Raw genomic sequence first — 14,294 nt, 5'->3', positions numbered from 1 at the left:
CTTGAGAAATATTATCGGCTAAACATCCTACAAATTTACTGGCAAAATTAGTGTTCCAATACTAACGCCCATTCACAGGCCAACATCTCCAGTATTGACGCATTGATCCCAATCAGGCTGGTGCTCTGGGAGGGCCATGCCTGACACCAGACTTCCAAATCAAGTCTCTACTCTGAGCTAGCAGTTATCAAGAGGGCAGAGGAAATGCCTCAAGAATATCCTCAAATCTTCCCCAAAATAATCCCTCCACTAACCTTTGGGAATCTCTTTCACAAGACTAAATCTGTGAAGGAACTAACAATTTCAAGCTTCTCAAACCAGCCTGGAAGAAGAACAATTGCAAGCAGCAGAAAGGGATGTTTGAAAACATGAACATTGCAATGCCTCACTTCACAAAACACCACTTCTCCCACTTGTGGCAGGTTGTGCAGACTCAAAATTGGACTCAGGGATCACACACCAAAGTGGAAGAAAGTCATCTTCAATCAGGGGGATTGGCCTAGAAACAGATTGGAAAGTGTTGACAGGTTGATTAATCAGTGATGGGATTTCTAGTCAGGACTTCTGGGTCCTATGACCACATCACAATCACCTTTTAATGCAATGTTTGCTTTATCCACAAGTAAGTTGGATTGATTATTCACATAACACACCACTCGAGACACTCAACATACTGTCAATTTAAGCAATTCAGAAAATGCCACAGAAACTGCTTCATGTGATCATCCCAGAAATTCCTAACTGTCTAAGACGTTTTTTTGGGAAAAGTCACAATGAACCTCAAAGCAACTAACAAATCCTATACAAAGGCACAGAAAATAAATAAATCACTGAGGAAATATCACAACAATGCAGATGAATTGATTAAAATAGCCACGTGGTTTGTTTCCATTTACACATCAAAACAAAAAATCAGCTCACGACCTTTGAAGTCAACCTCACTGTCCTGATAATGTCGTGACAGTAAAATTCCGCAAATGCAATGAGACCCTAAAATGTAGACATACCTCTGCTTGGTAAAGCTGGACCAACACTGGATAGGCAGCATTCCGGCAATAATAAAGGATCAGGTCACCCAGGATGGAAAGCTTCTCTTGCACTCTTTCAGCAGGCTCATTCTCAGACTTAGAAGGTTCCTACAAAGTAACCGAAAAAATATATCAGTAACCCATTACAAAAGGTTTTAAATGGTAGCAGTGAGATTCATAAGAAATATGCCTCCTAATAATTTCTGAATTATTGATAACTTCATTTCTACTTGAAATTGTGCTCCTACTTGTCTCCGAATTGAAACATTCCTTACTCTTTTTTTCCACCCTCCTTGTCAATAAGGAGGCTATCTGCTCCATGTGCTATCTAATAACCAGAACCAGCTCAGGTTTAGGATACAGTGCTGCTACTGATCGACCTTTCTACATTGGGTTGAAGAAGTTTCTTGGTTGCAGTGATGAAGAGGTCACCCACACATCGGTTAATAGTGACTGGTAATTTCCCATCTTCCAACAGGCTCACATTAATTATTTGCAAAAATAACTAATAGGATTATAGAATTCAGGTCATATGACCAGGTAGCTGAATGGCGTGCTACATCAGGGCAATAAAAATCTCTTTCATCCTCAGTTTATTAAAATTTTAGGCAAAAGTGAGGACTGCAGATGCTGGAGATCAGACTCTAGATTAGAGTGGTGCTGGAAAAGCACAGCAGGTCAGGCAGCATCTGAGGAGCAGGAAAATCGATGTTTCGGGCAAAAGCCCTTCATCAGGAATATCTAATGTTGCAAACATGAAGCAAGAAGTTGTGCCAATTGCGGTTCTTAGCAGCAGCATTAGATGAAGTGTTCACTTTAACCCCAACTCTGGACAGACACATCAGGTTACACTGCACTTATGGGCAGCCTGCAGTGTAAAGTTTCACATTGAAATAAAGACCAATTTTCCTTCATTTTAAACATATATTTTTGTAAGTCAATTGTAGTAACTAAACATATACCCTCATCAATTTATATTTTTCCCACACGTATTTTACTAAATTGGGACATTTTTCATTTATCTGAGGCAGATCTCATTAAAGAAAGAAATGTTTTACAATCCTTGCATGGGTGAGTCTCAATGGGAAGAAGCACGTGGCTTAACATAATGGAGGAATGAATCGGAGGCTTTTGGCAAGTTGTGTTAATTATTTTTGGCGGGCTTCTTGTTGCAAGGCCTGGTCTGACCAAACTCGCAGCATTAATTACCCACCATTAATTACCCCTATGGTGTCTCTTAGGTTCAATTTCCACCCCTTCTTACCATTTACCATTCCTGGAACAACTTATTACTCAGTCAATAACCTGGGAGTCACTTGTGCCTGCCCCACCTTTAAAAGCCTATGGTGCACCAGGCCAAGAACTGTTAGTCCAGAGCTTCCCTATCCAGTTGATGATATTTACCACAGACATGGCAGACAGAGGAGGTTGATGCCCCACTTTGTGAGCAGGGACCTGAATTAGCCAAGGTAAAAACCCATGAGGGTTACAGAGATGGGAGTTGGAGGGCGGGATGCTCTTTGCAGGGTTGGTGCAGACTTGATGGGCCAAGTGGCCTCTTTCTGCACTTAGAGATTCTAAGATTCTATACATTCATAGATGCAATGTGCTTTTTCTAAAGCTTGTTAGGCAACTGTTAAAAACAAAAGCTTAGTCAAAGGCTTGTTGCTATAGTTGTGTAACGGACAAACAAATTGATATATTTTCAGGTCTGAGGATAATTTTCAAGAGAGGTAAAACTTCACAATCCAACTAGACCCGCGACCTTGAGAAGGGCACCTTGGAAAAGAAAATATGACTTAACAAAGAGAAATAAGATAAAGCATCAGATTATTGTAAAGTAATTACAAGGGACGTATTTGTACAGAGATAATTATGAGAAGATATTAGAGGTAGCTGTATGTTCCTTCCACTGGCTGCTAGATTTGCAGCACATTTAGTTTCTGAGCTATTGCCATGCCACTGAAGATAAACTCTTTCGAACCTCAATCTCTCATTGATGGCCACAGTCACCACGTACACACAAGGATAGTTTAAAAACAGCAAGCAACATATTAGTAAAAGGAACTCTTGAGAAAATATATGAAAGGTAGTAGTTCTTTTTTGACTGCAGGCTGCCGCACTGCAGAAGAAGCCACATTCAGAGTAAAGGAACGTAAGGGAGAAGGAAGGAACAAAAAAATCCTAAGAATGATACAGGAAGTAATTCCGCTATTAAGTACACATATCCAGGATATTTGCACTTACCTGGCAAAGCAGAGTTGTTGGTAAGGTCAATAAGTCTAGAACATTTCGTTCATACCAGGAATCCAACATTCCAATATAGCGTGCAATATTATTGGTACTATCTTTGTCTGCTGCCTCGACTGAACTGAAGTCCTAAAATAATAACAACCTCATGATAAACACATAGAGTCATAAAGATTAGATTAGACTTACAGTGTAGAAACAGGCCCTTCGGCCCAACAAGTCCACACCGACCCGCCGAAGCGCAACCCACCCATACCCCTACATATTACCCCTTACCTAACACTACGGGCAATTTAGCTTGGCCAATTCACCTGACCCGCACATCTTTGGACTGTGGGAGGAAACCGGAGCACCCGGAGGAAACCCACGCAGACACGGGGAGAACGTGCAAACTCCACACAGTCAGTCGCCTGAGTCGGGAATTGAACCCGGGTCTACAGGCGCTGTGAGGCAGCAGTGCTAACCACTGTGCCACCGTGCCGCCCACAAAGTCATAGAGATGTACAGCATGGAAGCAGACCCTTTGGTCCAAGCCATCCAGATATCTCAAATTAATGCAGCCCCATTTACCAGCACTTGGCCCATATCCCTCTAAATCCTTCCTATTCATATACCCATCCAGATGCTTTTAAAAAGTTTTAATTTTACCATCCTCCACCACTTCCTCTGGCAGTTCATTCCATACATGTACCACCCACTGTGTGAAAAAGTTGCCCTTTAGATTCCCTTTAAATCATTAATATTGAAAAATTAAGAAGTACTTTTCATTTTTAATTAAGTATTCTTTTGATCAAAGATTTTCATTTTGCACTCATCAGGATAACTCACAAGAATACGAACTGGGGGAAAAGCTAACATTTATACTGGTTGAAAGGAGAGGGAAATACCTGATTTGAAATCTACACAAAGCCTGGCAGTTAACAATCAATCATCATTCACTGCTGCATCAGTTACTCTAAAGTCAAAGATTTATTACATTTGATCGCATTGAAAAAAAGCAAATTGTTACCAGTTGTGTTGGCGGTCTCTGCTGGTTATCTGGGGAGAGGTTTGTAAACTGTACTGCACTTCTTAGTGAGTCTCTTTGCAAAGGAATATAAAAAAATTGCATCCTGAAGTATTTTGTGAGAAAGGGACATTTACTCTCTTGTAATCTGAAAGAAGAAATGATTATTATTAATTTGTGACATGGAACAATTCTAGTTTAGTTTGTGACATTAGTTTGTTAATTAACTACCATGACTTTTATGTTAGAACAGAGTTTTATTTTCTCAGGTATGCATTGTGTCCAACATATTTGCACAGACACATTTTCTGTTTGTACTTTGATGTGAACATGCTGTAATCCTAACTGAGATTTAACTATTCTGGATTTGTCATCATTGAGGTGGCAAGACACTCATTTCTAAATTAAAGAATCGATGTGATCAATAATGTAGTCCTTCTTTTACACCATGTAAATCGATCGGTCTCAAACAAAAATATAAAACTTCCAAGAAAAACAAAATAGGCTCCAAGAAAATGGAATTTTACAAGAGAAAGGTGGATTGTTGATAAGTATGATACTACAAACATAAGCAATTAAAAGCAATTTACAGCATAATCCTGAATACACTACAATAACAGAAAATTAATGACAAAATTTGGCTTATGTGCGTCACTTGGGATTGTGATTTCCCTCAAATTGACCATTTTGTGGAGGATTGGATGACCAATAGAATGTTCCTGGATGTCTTGAAGCTGGATTCCCTCTCTCTGCAACTCCATGTTCGCTCTCACTGTAACTGTTTGGTGGGCTTTCCCATCAGAATGAAGATGGGGTAACATCCACCATTGACACTAATTGCCAGCATTTAACAGGTCAAAGCCTCATCTGAGATATCACCCCCATTGTCACTTTCCTTTATACTTCATGTCCTATTTGTGAATAAGATCATGAGGTACTTATTTTACTGTTTGTTTTGTATGTGCTTTTTTCTCATGTCTAGGGAATATGGTGCATCACATGCATAAAACTATATACATTCTATTAACATGTACATTCTATTAACACATATGTTCTATTAACTATATTAATATGTGGATTAATCAAAGGTACACAGCCTTCAGTGAATTTATCAATGAGGACATGTCCATCCACATTTTCCAATCTCCTCCTATTTAAGATTTATTCTGAATATCTATTCCTCCTTCCAAAGTGGATAACCTCACATCTTCCCATATTATTTTCCAGTTGACACACTCTTGTGCATTCACGAGACCTATTCAAATCATTGTGAAGACACTTTATATCTTCACTTAGCCTTGTACCATCTGTAGATTGGGATATAGTGTATTTGGTCTTTACCTCCAAACCATGGATACACATTGTGAATAGCTCGGGTAAAGTACTAATCCTTGCAATGCCCCAGTAGTCACAACTTGCTAATGCAGGAATGATCCAATTATTCCTACTCTTTGTTTTCAGGCCATTAGCTAAACATTGATCTATCACATTACATTACAAATGGAGTGGGATGTAATGAACTTTATCAAAAGCTTCCTGTAGTAGAGGGGAATGTGGAATTCGAAACACAACCAAATCATTATTGAATCCATTTGTTCATTGAACAAACTATTGAACGGCGGAGAAGCCTCAAGGGGCTGAGTGGTCTACCCCTCTCCTAATACAGACGTCTGCACGGATTGGTACCCTGCTGCATTTTTAAATAAGGTTTGTGCCTTTTTCTGCACTTTCTTCCTTGTTGTATTATGGTAACTAAAATGGTGTTCAACACAATGCTGAGGGGATGTAATGTACCAAATAGTAATTGACAAACTCTGGATTGCTGGCTGCTGTACGTACCTCATTGAAAAGTAAGAATATTTAGTACTTCCGAACCAATTGGGATATTTTGTTACGGATTTCTCAGAAGCCCAGAGTCCAAGAACCAAACTGACCATGACATGTTTAGTTGTAACTCTGACTAGGGTGTTGGCTTCACTCAATTGTCTTTCAACCATTGACCAGACTGGATTCTGTGAAGACCTCTTACCTGAGACGGCTGTAGGCTCTTGCGACTTTTCCAAGAACTTTGTCAGTACCAAAAATAACAATTCGCAGTGTCATGGCTTTACACTCATCCTCGAAGCTGAGGTATGGTCTCCTTTTGAAGCACGTGCTTTGTTGTAAATGTCGTTCAAAACAATGATTAAAGGTTGCATGTTGCGGCAGGGAGTTGGAGCGCCTGGACTTCATCGGAAGTTTATATTTGATCTCGGTGCAGCCCAAGCTTTCTGCCCGGCGAAGTGGTAAACTACTCGATGATAAGATGTAGCTGCTTTTACTCAGGTTTGTGGAGGACTTGTTTAAACAGTATCTCGGATCTGCTTTGTTTGTAAGGCTGTTCCTGGCTCTGAAGAAGTTAGATATTTTTTCCGTTAGTTTCTTTCCCACTCTACAGTGCTTTTCCTCTTTCTGGTCGGACACACTTGTTGTCTCAGGTGAACTTTCATCCCCATCTTCTATATAACCACTGTCCATACAGTCTGAGAGATTGGAGACAAATGATTTCATGTAATCTCTAGATGTCACAGATATTGTAGATATCACGGAATCTCGCTCATTTTCAATTGCATCCTCCTCCCCTTCCTTCTCAAACTCCTCTTCATCGTTATTATTGTCAGACAAGGGAAGTAATGCCATGTCAGGAATCTCACATTCTTTCAGAAGAATATCACGCAAAACATCTAAAATAAAGTAACAACATCCAGTCAGAGGCAGACACATTGACGCACTTATCGATGTATCTGATTCAAGACCAACTCTTTGCTGTTTGCTTACCAAAATTATCCTTGTCCCAGTGGTAGCTATAGCAACTGGCAACTGGCAATGGAATTGTTTGCAGTTTAGCATTCTGGCCTATTCAAGATTACAAGAAGGCAATGGTCATTTTATTTCACATCATTAAAAGTGACAAGTAAACGCTAAGCTGTAAAGTTCCAAAAACAACACTCTTTCGAAATGCTTCTTTTCCCACAATGACTGTCACTGGATGTAAAATGGAACCATCATGTGGAACTTTGTGAAACCCCAGCCACTGATGGGACCCAACGTACAGCAGCTGACACATTTGAAAGCTTGCGGGTACACTGTGTATTCACAATGTGTTAAAAACAAAACAACAGCAGCAACATTATAAGGGCCATTGACTGAGAAAATGTTTTAGATGATTCACGGGCAAATATCAGACAGAAATTGCCTCTGAGCTATAAATGCAGATATTAGGAAGGGCTGTCAAAAAGCAGAATTGATTGAAGATGGCCAGGTTTAAGCTTCCTATCAGTCACTCGCTGAGAAGAGGTCTTGATGGTGATAAAACTTTCAGCCCAATATCAAATCAAATACATTCACAGATTTTCTTCTCAAGACTGGAACTTAAAGCTCCACCTTATGGACTGAGAACAACAGATGTTCATCTCTTTGGCAACTTTTACCGATTATGAAGTAATAACTTCCTTTAAAGTTAATCTTGCTGAAATGAGTTACACGGTTCAAATTCAGTCCAAAGTTAACTTAAGGATAGACAATAGTGAAGATGGTGGGAATCGGATGGCAGAATCCAGCCAAGCTCCCTCCTGGTAAGGAGCAGAAGGTGATGGTGGCACTTCACTGTGCGGGAATTCTGGGGGGAGTGAAATCTCAACAGCAACATGAAGATGAGCAAGTCAGTTGGAGGAGGATTAACTGTGGATCATAGCTCTTGAGAGCAGTGCATTTACAAACCTGGCATATTTTATACGGCTGGGGAACTGAGGTCAATAGCAGAGGGGAACTGGAGCAGCAGTGCATCCTGTGATGATCCATCCTGGGACAGTTTACTGGCCCTCTGCCTCCCTGGCACCTCCTGGAGTCAGGAGGTGAAGGAACACCTGGAAGCAGGTGGGTGTGGAAGAGGGTGGCATCACTAACCTATGGGCCACTGGGTTCTGTGTTCAGCCACTTGGTGAACCAGCTGATCGGGATGCCTACATGGGTGGGAGAGGGTTAGTGGCATCAGGACCAGCCTCAAATCCCAGAGACCCCACTGTCTTATAGGTTATAGCTGTTCCCAAAGACATCTGGCCTTGTGATCCCACAGGATCAGCAGCTTCTGATTGGCCAAGCCTCCCGGAACCAAGGCTGGCTAACTCTGTGTAATCAGCTTGTCCTTGCCAAGAGGGGAATCCAGCTCTCCTTCAAATCTGCTGGAAGAAGATTGCCTCCCCTACTACAGATTTATGGCCCAGTGGATGACAGTGCCATAAGAATCTCATGGTGTGACTGTCTTTCACTGGAGGCAAAATTCAACTTTGTTGCACTCACTAACATGGACCCATAACCAGTTCAGTTGGGATTTGTGATCTGTATGAGTACTGACGTTCACTGAGTTCCAGGGATAGGCAAATGCCTCATTTTTGTATTGAAATGAGGTTCCTGCACCTATTTCCAACTCTGCCCACTGACCCCCCCATTTTCAGTTAGATTGTTGGAACATACACTGTGCAAGATTCACCCAGTACTTCAAAGTCATGAAAAGGATCTAGGAGCAGAATTTGGCCATTCAGCCCATTGGGTCTGCTCCACCATTTGACCATGGCTCATATGTTTCTCAATTCTATTCTCCTACTTCCTCTCCGTAACCCTTGATCCACTTACCAACCAAGAACCTATCTATCTCTGTCTGCAAGGAAGTTATTACTTTATAAATGCTAAGAGTTGTCAAAGAGATGAAAATCTGTTGTTCTAAGTCCATAAAATAAAGCTTTAAGACTCAATAACTCGGTCTCCACAGCCTTCTGCAGCAATGCATCCCATTGATTCATCACTCTCTGTCTGAAACAATTCCTCCTCACTTTCGTTCTAAAGGGTCATCTTCTCATTCTAAGGTAGTGCCCTCAGGTCCTACTCTCTTCTATTAATTGAAACATCTTCTCCACATCCACTCTATCCAGGCCTCTCAATACTTTGTAAGTTTCAGTCAGACCCCACCCCCCCTCCCCATCCTTTTAAACTCCACAGAGGATAACCCAGGGTCCTCATCCACCACCCTCTAATGACAAGCCCTTCATCCCAGAATCATTCTTGTAAATCTCCTTTGCTCCCCACCAATGCCAGCACATACTTCCTTAGCCGCAGGGCCCAAAACTGCTCTTGATATTCCAAATACAGTCTGACTGAAGTCTTAAGTAGCCTCAGCAGTATATCCCTGCCTTTGTATTCCAGCCACCTCAAAATTAATGCTAACATTGCATTCACCTTCCTAACTGCCAACTGAACCTGCATGTTAACCTTAAGAAAACCCTGAACTTGCACTCCTAAATCCCTTTATGCTTCAGATTTCCAAAGCCTTCCTCCATTTAGGAAATAGTCTATGCTTCTATTCTTTCTACTAAAATGCAGAACCTCACACTTTCCCACATTGCAATCCATCTGTCACTTCTTCATCCACTCTCCTAGCCTGTCTGTGTCCTCCCGCAGCCTCCCTGCTTCCTCAGCACAATCTGCCCCGCTCCCTATCTTTGTGTCATCTGCAAACGTAGCAGCAATGCCCTCGGTTCTGTCATCCACATCATTCCAAAACCAGGGCCTCAAACCTTTGCGATATTTAGTTTATCTTTGTTTGGAAATAGACATGGAACAGGAGCTGCTGACCAAATAGTACAAATGCAGCTGCCTTTACCCCCAGCTCCCATTTCCTGGTCATTCCCAGGTATATCTGAGGACTGAGGGTGCTGACCAAAACTGATGCAGACCAACAAGTGAACTGTATATGGTACTCAACGGTCACTCTGACATACCCAGTCCACATTGGAATTACAACCAGTTTCTGGCACTTTCTGATTCTGAACTCTACTAAAACTGGTTTTGAACCCGAGAGAGAACCTAGTCTGTTTCCCAGATGTGTAATTAATAAGCAAGTCAAGGACATAGTACACCAGCACCCTCTTGTGGCTGCTCTGGGTAATATCAAGGACTGGAGCTTTGACCCTGTTCCAGAGAGTTAAAATAAATTAACTACATGTTCCACTAAATTTAATTAAAAACCTTTTAATTGACATTTTGAACAGTCAATTACTAATGATCCACAATCTATTTCTAAGTCCTAATTTGTTTGCACACAACTGGGAATTTCAAATAAGTATTAAATAACTTCACAAATTTACAGTTAGAATTACTTATTATGATTCCTATTCTAATATTATTTACAAATTTGAATAATGCACCCTTTAGCTCTACTTGTATCCAAATAGTTGAGAAACACTAGAGGGCATAGGTTTAGGGTGAGAGGGGAAAGATATAAAAGAGATCCAAGGGGCAACTTTTTCAAGCAGAGGGTGGTACATGTATGGAATGAACTGCCAGAGGAAGTGGTGGAGGCTGGTACAATTGCAACATCTAAGAGGCATTTGGATGGGTATATGGAGGGATATGGGCCGGGTGCTGGCAGGTGGGACTAGATTGGGTTGGGATATCTGGTCGGCATGGACGGGTTGGACCGAAGGGTCTGTTTCCATGCTTGTACATCTCTATGAGTCTATGACAGGCCTTACTCTGACTTGTTATTGCTGAATGCAGCAATGCTTAGCTCATCAAATCCACACAAAATGGAAGGAGCTGAGTGTATTGCAAATGGCATTCTCAGCTGTTCTAACAAATCAAAGTGGTCTCAATGCAGAGAGTCAGAAATAGCTTTGCTATGTATATCAACAACATTACTGTATGACTACAGTGAAATCAAAATTTCAGCTTAGAGAATATTATCGTATGGTGAACTAAGACAGTCTTAACACAGTAACACAGCTGGTGACCAACACAGTGGACAACATCTAAACATGTGCATTACAACATGGTGATGTCGTTTAACATTCAATCTTCAACTCAAAAAATAATCACAATGCATTTGCACGACCCCTGAAGCTACAGTGAATGTCTGTTCCACTTTCCAAGCAAGAGTGCTGCTCCAAACCCTTCTCCCCTGAAATCAGTAAGTCCTTGCTGTTCCCACCTCTGCCAAGCTGACCTCCCAAGGAGCAATCCACAAGGTCGGAATCGAGGCAGTTGGGTGTTAGCAGACAAGTAACTTAGTAGGTGGGGCACCATCTGGGGAGAGAGAAAGCTGAGGTAACCTTTCAAGTCCAGTGGTCCTTCAGAAGAAATACTTTTGAAGAAAGCTCATCAGACTTGAAACATTAAACTTTGCTTTTATCTCCGAACAGATGCTGCCACAGCTGTGACGTTTCTCCAGCAATCCCTGACCTTGGTTCTGGCCATACTATTGTACAACGAGCACTTTCCAAATTTCAAATTACAAGTTTGAATTGGAATTCGGAATTCTGGCTTTCCCTTCTCGGTCCTGGGAGGAGTGAATCAATTGGGTCATTGCAGCCGGGGATTTGTATTCAGGGCGTTGCCATACGGCATTCCTTGCTGATCTCTTGTTCTGCAGAAGGTTTGGAGCATCAATATTCCATGCAAACAAACAAAAAACAAATCATACCTGTTTCTGGGAGCACTCCAAATCTCTCCTTTATCTCCTCTAACTTGTTCACTAAATATTCCTTGGCTTTAGCAGGATCCTCCATAGTTGCTGCGATCTCCATAACATCAGAACAATTCGAGAAAATATCCAAAAGTTCATCTGCAGCTTTAGTCTAATAAAAAGCAGAACAGGTTTATTGTAGACCTCTAACCAGTATTTGTCATTTTAAGCAGCAGTAGAACTTAATATCATTTAATGTCAGGACAAAATTCAGCTGAGAATTTTGCTCTGACACCGTCCAAAAAGAAGCAGGAGATTACTCTCAAAGTGTTGGCCACAGTTTATCCTCCAGGTGGCAACAGTGAAACAGATTACCTGGTCATCTATCATACTGCCCTTGACTGGAACAAGTTACTGTTTAGATCAGAGTGGTGCTGGAAAAGCACAGCAGGCCAGGCAGCATCCGAGGAGCAGGAAAATCGATGTTTCGGGCAAAAGTCCTTCATCAGTAATCCTGGTTTCCAGCATCTGCAGTCCTCACGTATAAATGCCGGAAGAAACATCAAAGAAGCGCTTCGCAGGAGGCTCCACAGCACTGATGATATCTCCTAGCCAGGGGACGAAACGTTTGCAACAAAAACTTCCAGCTCGGCGAACAGAACCACTACAACAAGCACCCGAGCTACAAATCTTCGCACAAACTTTGTCCTCACGTTTGCCTGGAACAAATTACTACAGATGCTGGAATCTGTACTGAAAACAACAAATGCTGGAGATCACAGCGGGTAGGGCAGCATCCATGGAAAGTGAACAAGCTAACGTTTCTCCTAACTTGTGTTGATTGGTTGCTTGATTGGTCACAATATGTATAAAGAATATACTGGTAAGAATAACGATTGGTCTTAAGGAAATGGAAGGTGCTATATAAATACGTCTTATTTCTTTCCTTCAAAATTTACAGATTTTCTGCCAGACTTGCTGCAAAGTCTGTGCGCTTGTGACCTTTAAACAGCCAGAGACTCACTCACGTCAAGACGTGAGTGCCCTGGAATTGTGGCTAACACAAATGAATGAGGTCTGTTCTTAGGGTGATTGTTGGTATTTATGGTATTAAAATGAGGTGCGGCAAATGTTAAACTGACTCGATGGTCTGTTAATTGAGGAGTTGTGATTAAATTATTTGGTTGATTAAAACATGAGACAAAACATCAAGGGTTGATGTCTTGAAAAAAAAGCACCATAGTTTTATCATCAAGGAATCACAGGATGGCTACAGGACATCAGAAGACCATCCAGCCTTATGTGCCGGTGCTGGCTCTCAATATTCAAGGCCAAATTGGCTAAACCAAACATTCCCTCACTCTTTCCTTGCAGCCCTGCATTTTGTTTCTCTTCAGAAAATTATGTAGTTCTCAGACAGTGTGTTCTGGATCCTAACTATTCACTGCCTTAAAAACAAACCTTTTCCTCATGACATCTTTGATTATTTTGCCATTCATGAACAATTACTGTCTCTTGATTCTTGATCCTCCGTCAAATTTCAAAATTCCAAATTTGGATTGGGATTGGGAATTCTGGCTTTCCCGCCTTAGTCCTGGGGTGAGTGAAACCAACTGCCAAATCCTTCTTGCCACATTTTTGTGACTGAGGACTTCGAACCCAGCACTTGACAAGGATTCAAACCTGAATAAAGTCTGACAGTGTCATTGGTTATAACTTTTACTTGTGAAACAGTTTCTCCGTGAACTCTGTTGAGACCCCACATGAGTTTGAGCACCTCATCCAAATCTGCTTTCAGTCTGCATTGCAAACCAGCCATCCAGCCAACTGAGCTATATATGGTTAATAATACACATGGAATCCTACCACAGAAAGAAACTCCCTGTTACTGGAGTCTGTCATCTCCAGAACTATTTTTACAGACCCGGAGGGAAACTGGAGTCCTCCTTAAACCTTCGTTCACTTCACGTTTCATATTTGCTATTTTTTGTGCAGCAATGAGACCGCAAGTAACAGTGTCCAATTAGTAACTCAGCTTCTGCATACATTAACAGATCACGAGTATATGAAACCAGAGGACAGGTTTCTAAGAATTAATGTGGTTTGATTCAAACCAAAGATTTATCAGATGCCAGAGTAAAAAGTGAGGTCTGCAGATGCTGGAGATCAGAGCTGAAAATGTGTTGCTGGTTAAAGCGCAGCAGGTCAGGCAGCATCCAAGGAACAGGAAATTCGACGTTTCGGGCAAAAGCCCTTCATCAGGAATCAGGATTCCTGATGAAGGGCTTATGCCCGAAACGTTGAATTTCCTGTTCCTTGGATGCTGCCTGACCTGCTGCACTTTAACCAGTAACACATTTCAGCTTTATCAGATACCATCCTCCCCAATGTGGTGTGATGAAAAATAAGAAGGTTCTGTTCTTAGAAGGAATGAAAACTAATCTTCACATGAAAGTGGGATAAGGGACAATAGTCACCTGTGCCATGAGGAGCTGCGTCAAGGCCAAAGATGGTC

The 14,294-nt window shown here is 41.4% G+C and overlaps 1 protein-coding gene across 1 annotated transcript in view; it reads right to left on the bottom strand.

Annotated features, from left to right (window-relative positions):
* Nucleotides 1-14,294, bottom strand: part of pik3r5 (phosphoinositide-3-kinase, regulatory subunit 5) — a 99,627-nt gene that overhangs the window by 22,564 nt on the left and 62,769 nt on the right. The window contains exons 8-13 of the mRNA XM_060844206.1: nt 11,798-11,951; nt 7,102-7,179; nt 6,314-7,007; nt 4,288-4,432; nt 3,276-3,407; nt 1,008-1,136 (exon numbers count right to left, since the gene is read on the bottom strand). Of these exons, the coding sequence (XP_060700189.1) occupies nt 1,008-1,136; nt 3,276-3,407; nt 4,288-4,432; nt 6,314-7,007; nt 7,102-7,179; nt 11,798-11,951 (1,332 nt within the window). The remainder of the gene's footprint in view (nt 1-1,007; nt 1,137-3,275; nt 3,408-4,287; nt 4,433-6,313; nt 7,008-7,101; nt 7,180-11,797; nt 11,952-14,294) is intronic.

The sequence above is a fragment of the Hemiscyllium ocellatum genome, chromosome 25 (genome assembly GCF_020745735.1).
Source record: "Hemiscyllium ocellatum isolate sHemOce1 chromosome 25, sHemOce1.pat.X.cur, whole genome shotgun sequence".
NCBI classification, from domain to species: Eukaryota; Metazoa; Chordata; class Chondrichthyes; order Orectolobiformes; family Hemiscylliidae; genus Hemiscyllium; species Hemiscyllium ocellatum.
The sequence above is the reverse complement of the archived record's forward strand: the minus strand, read 5'-3'. Positions and strand labels throughout refer to the sequence as shown.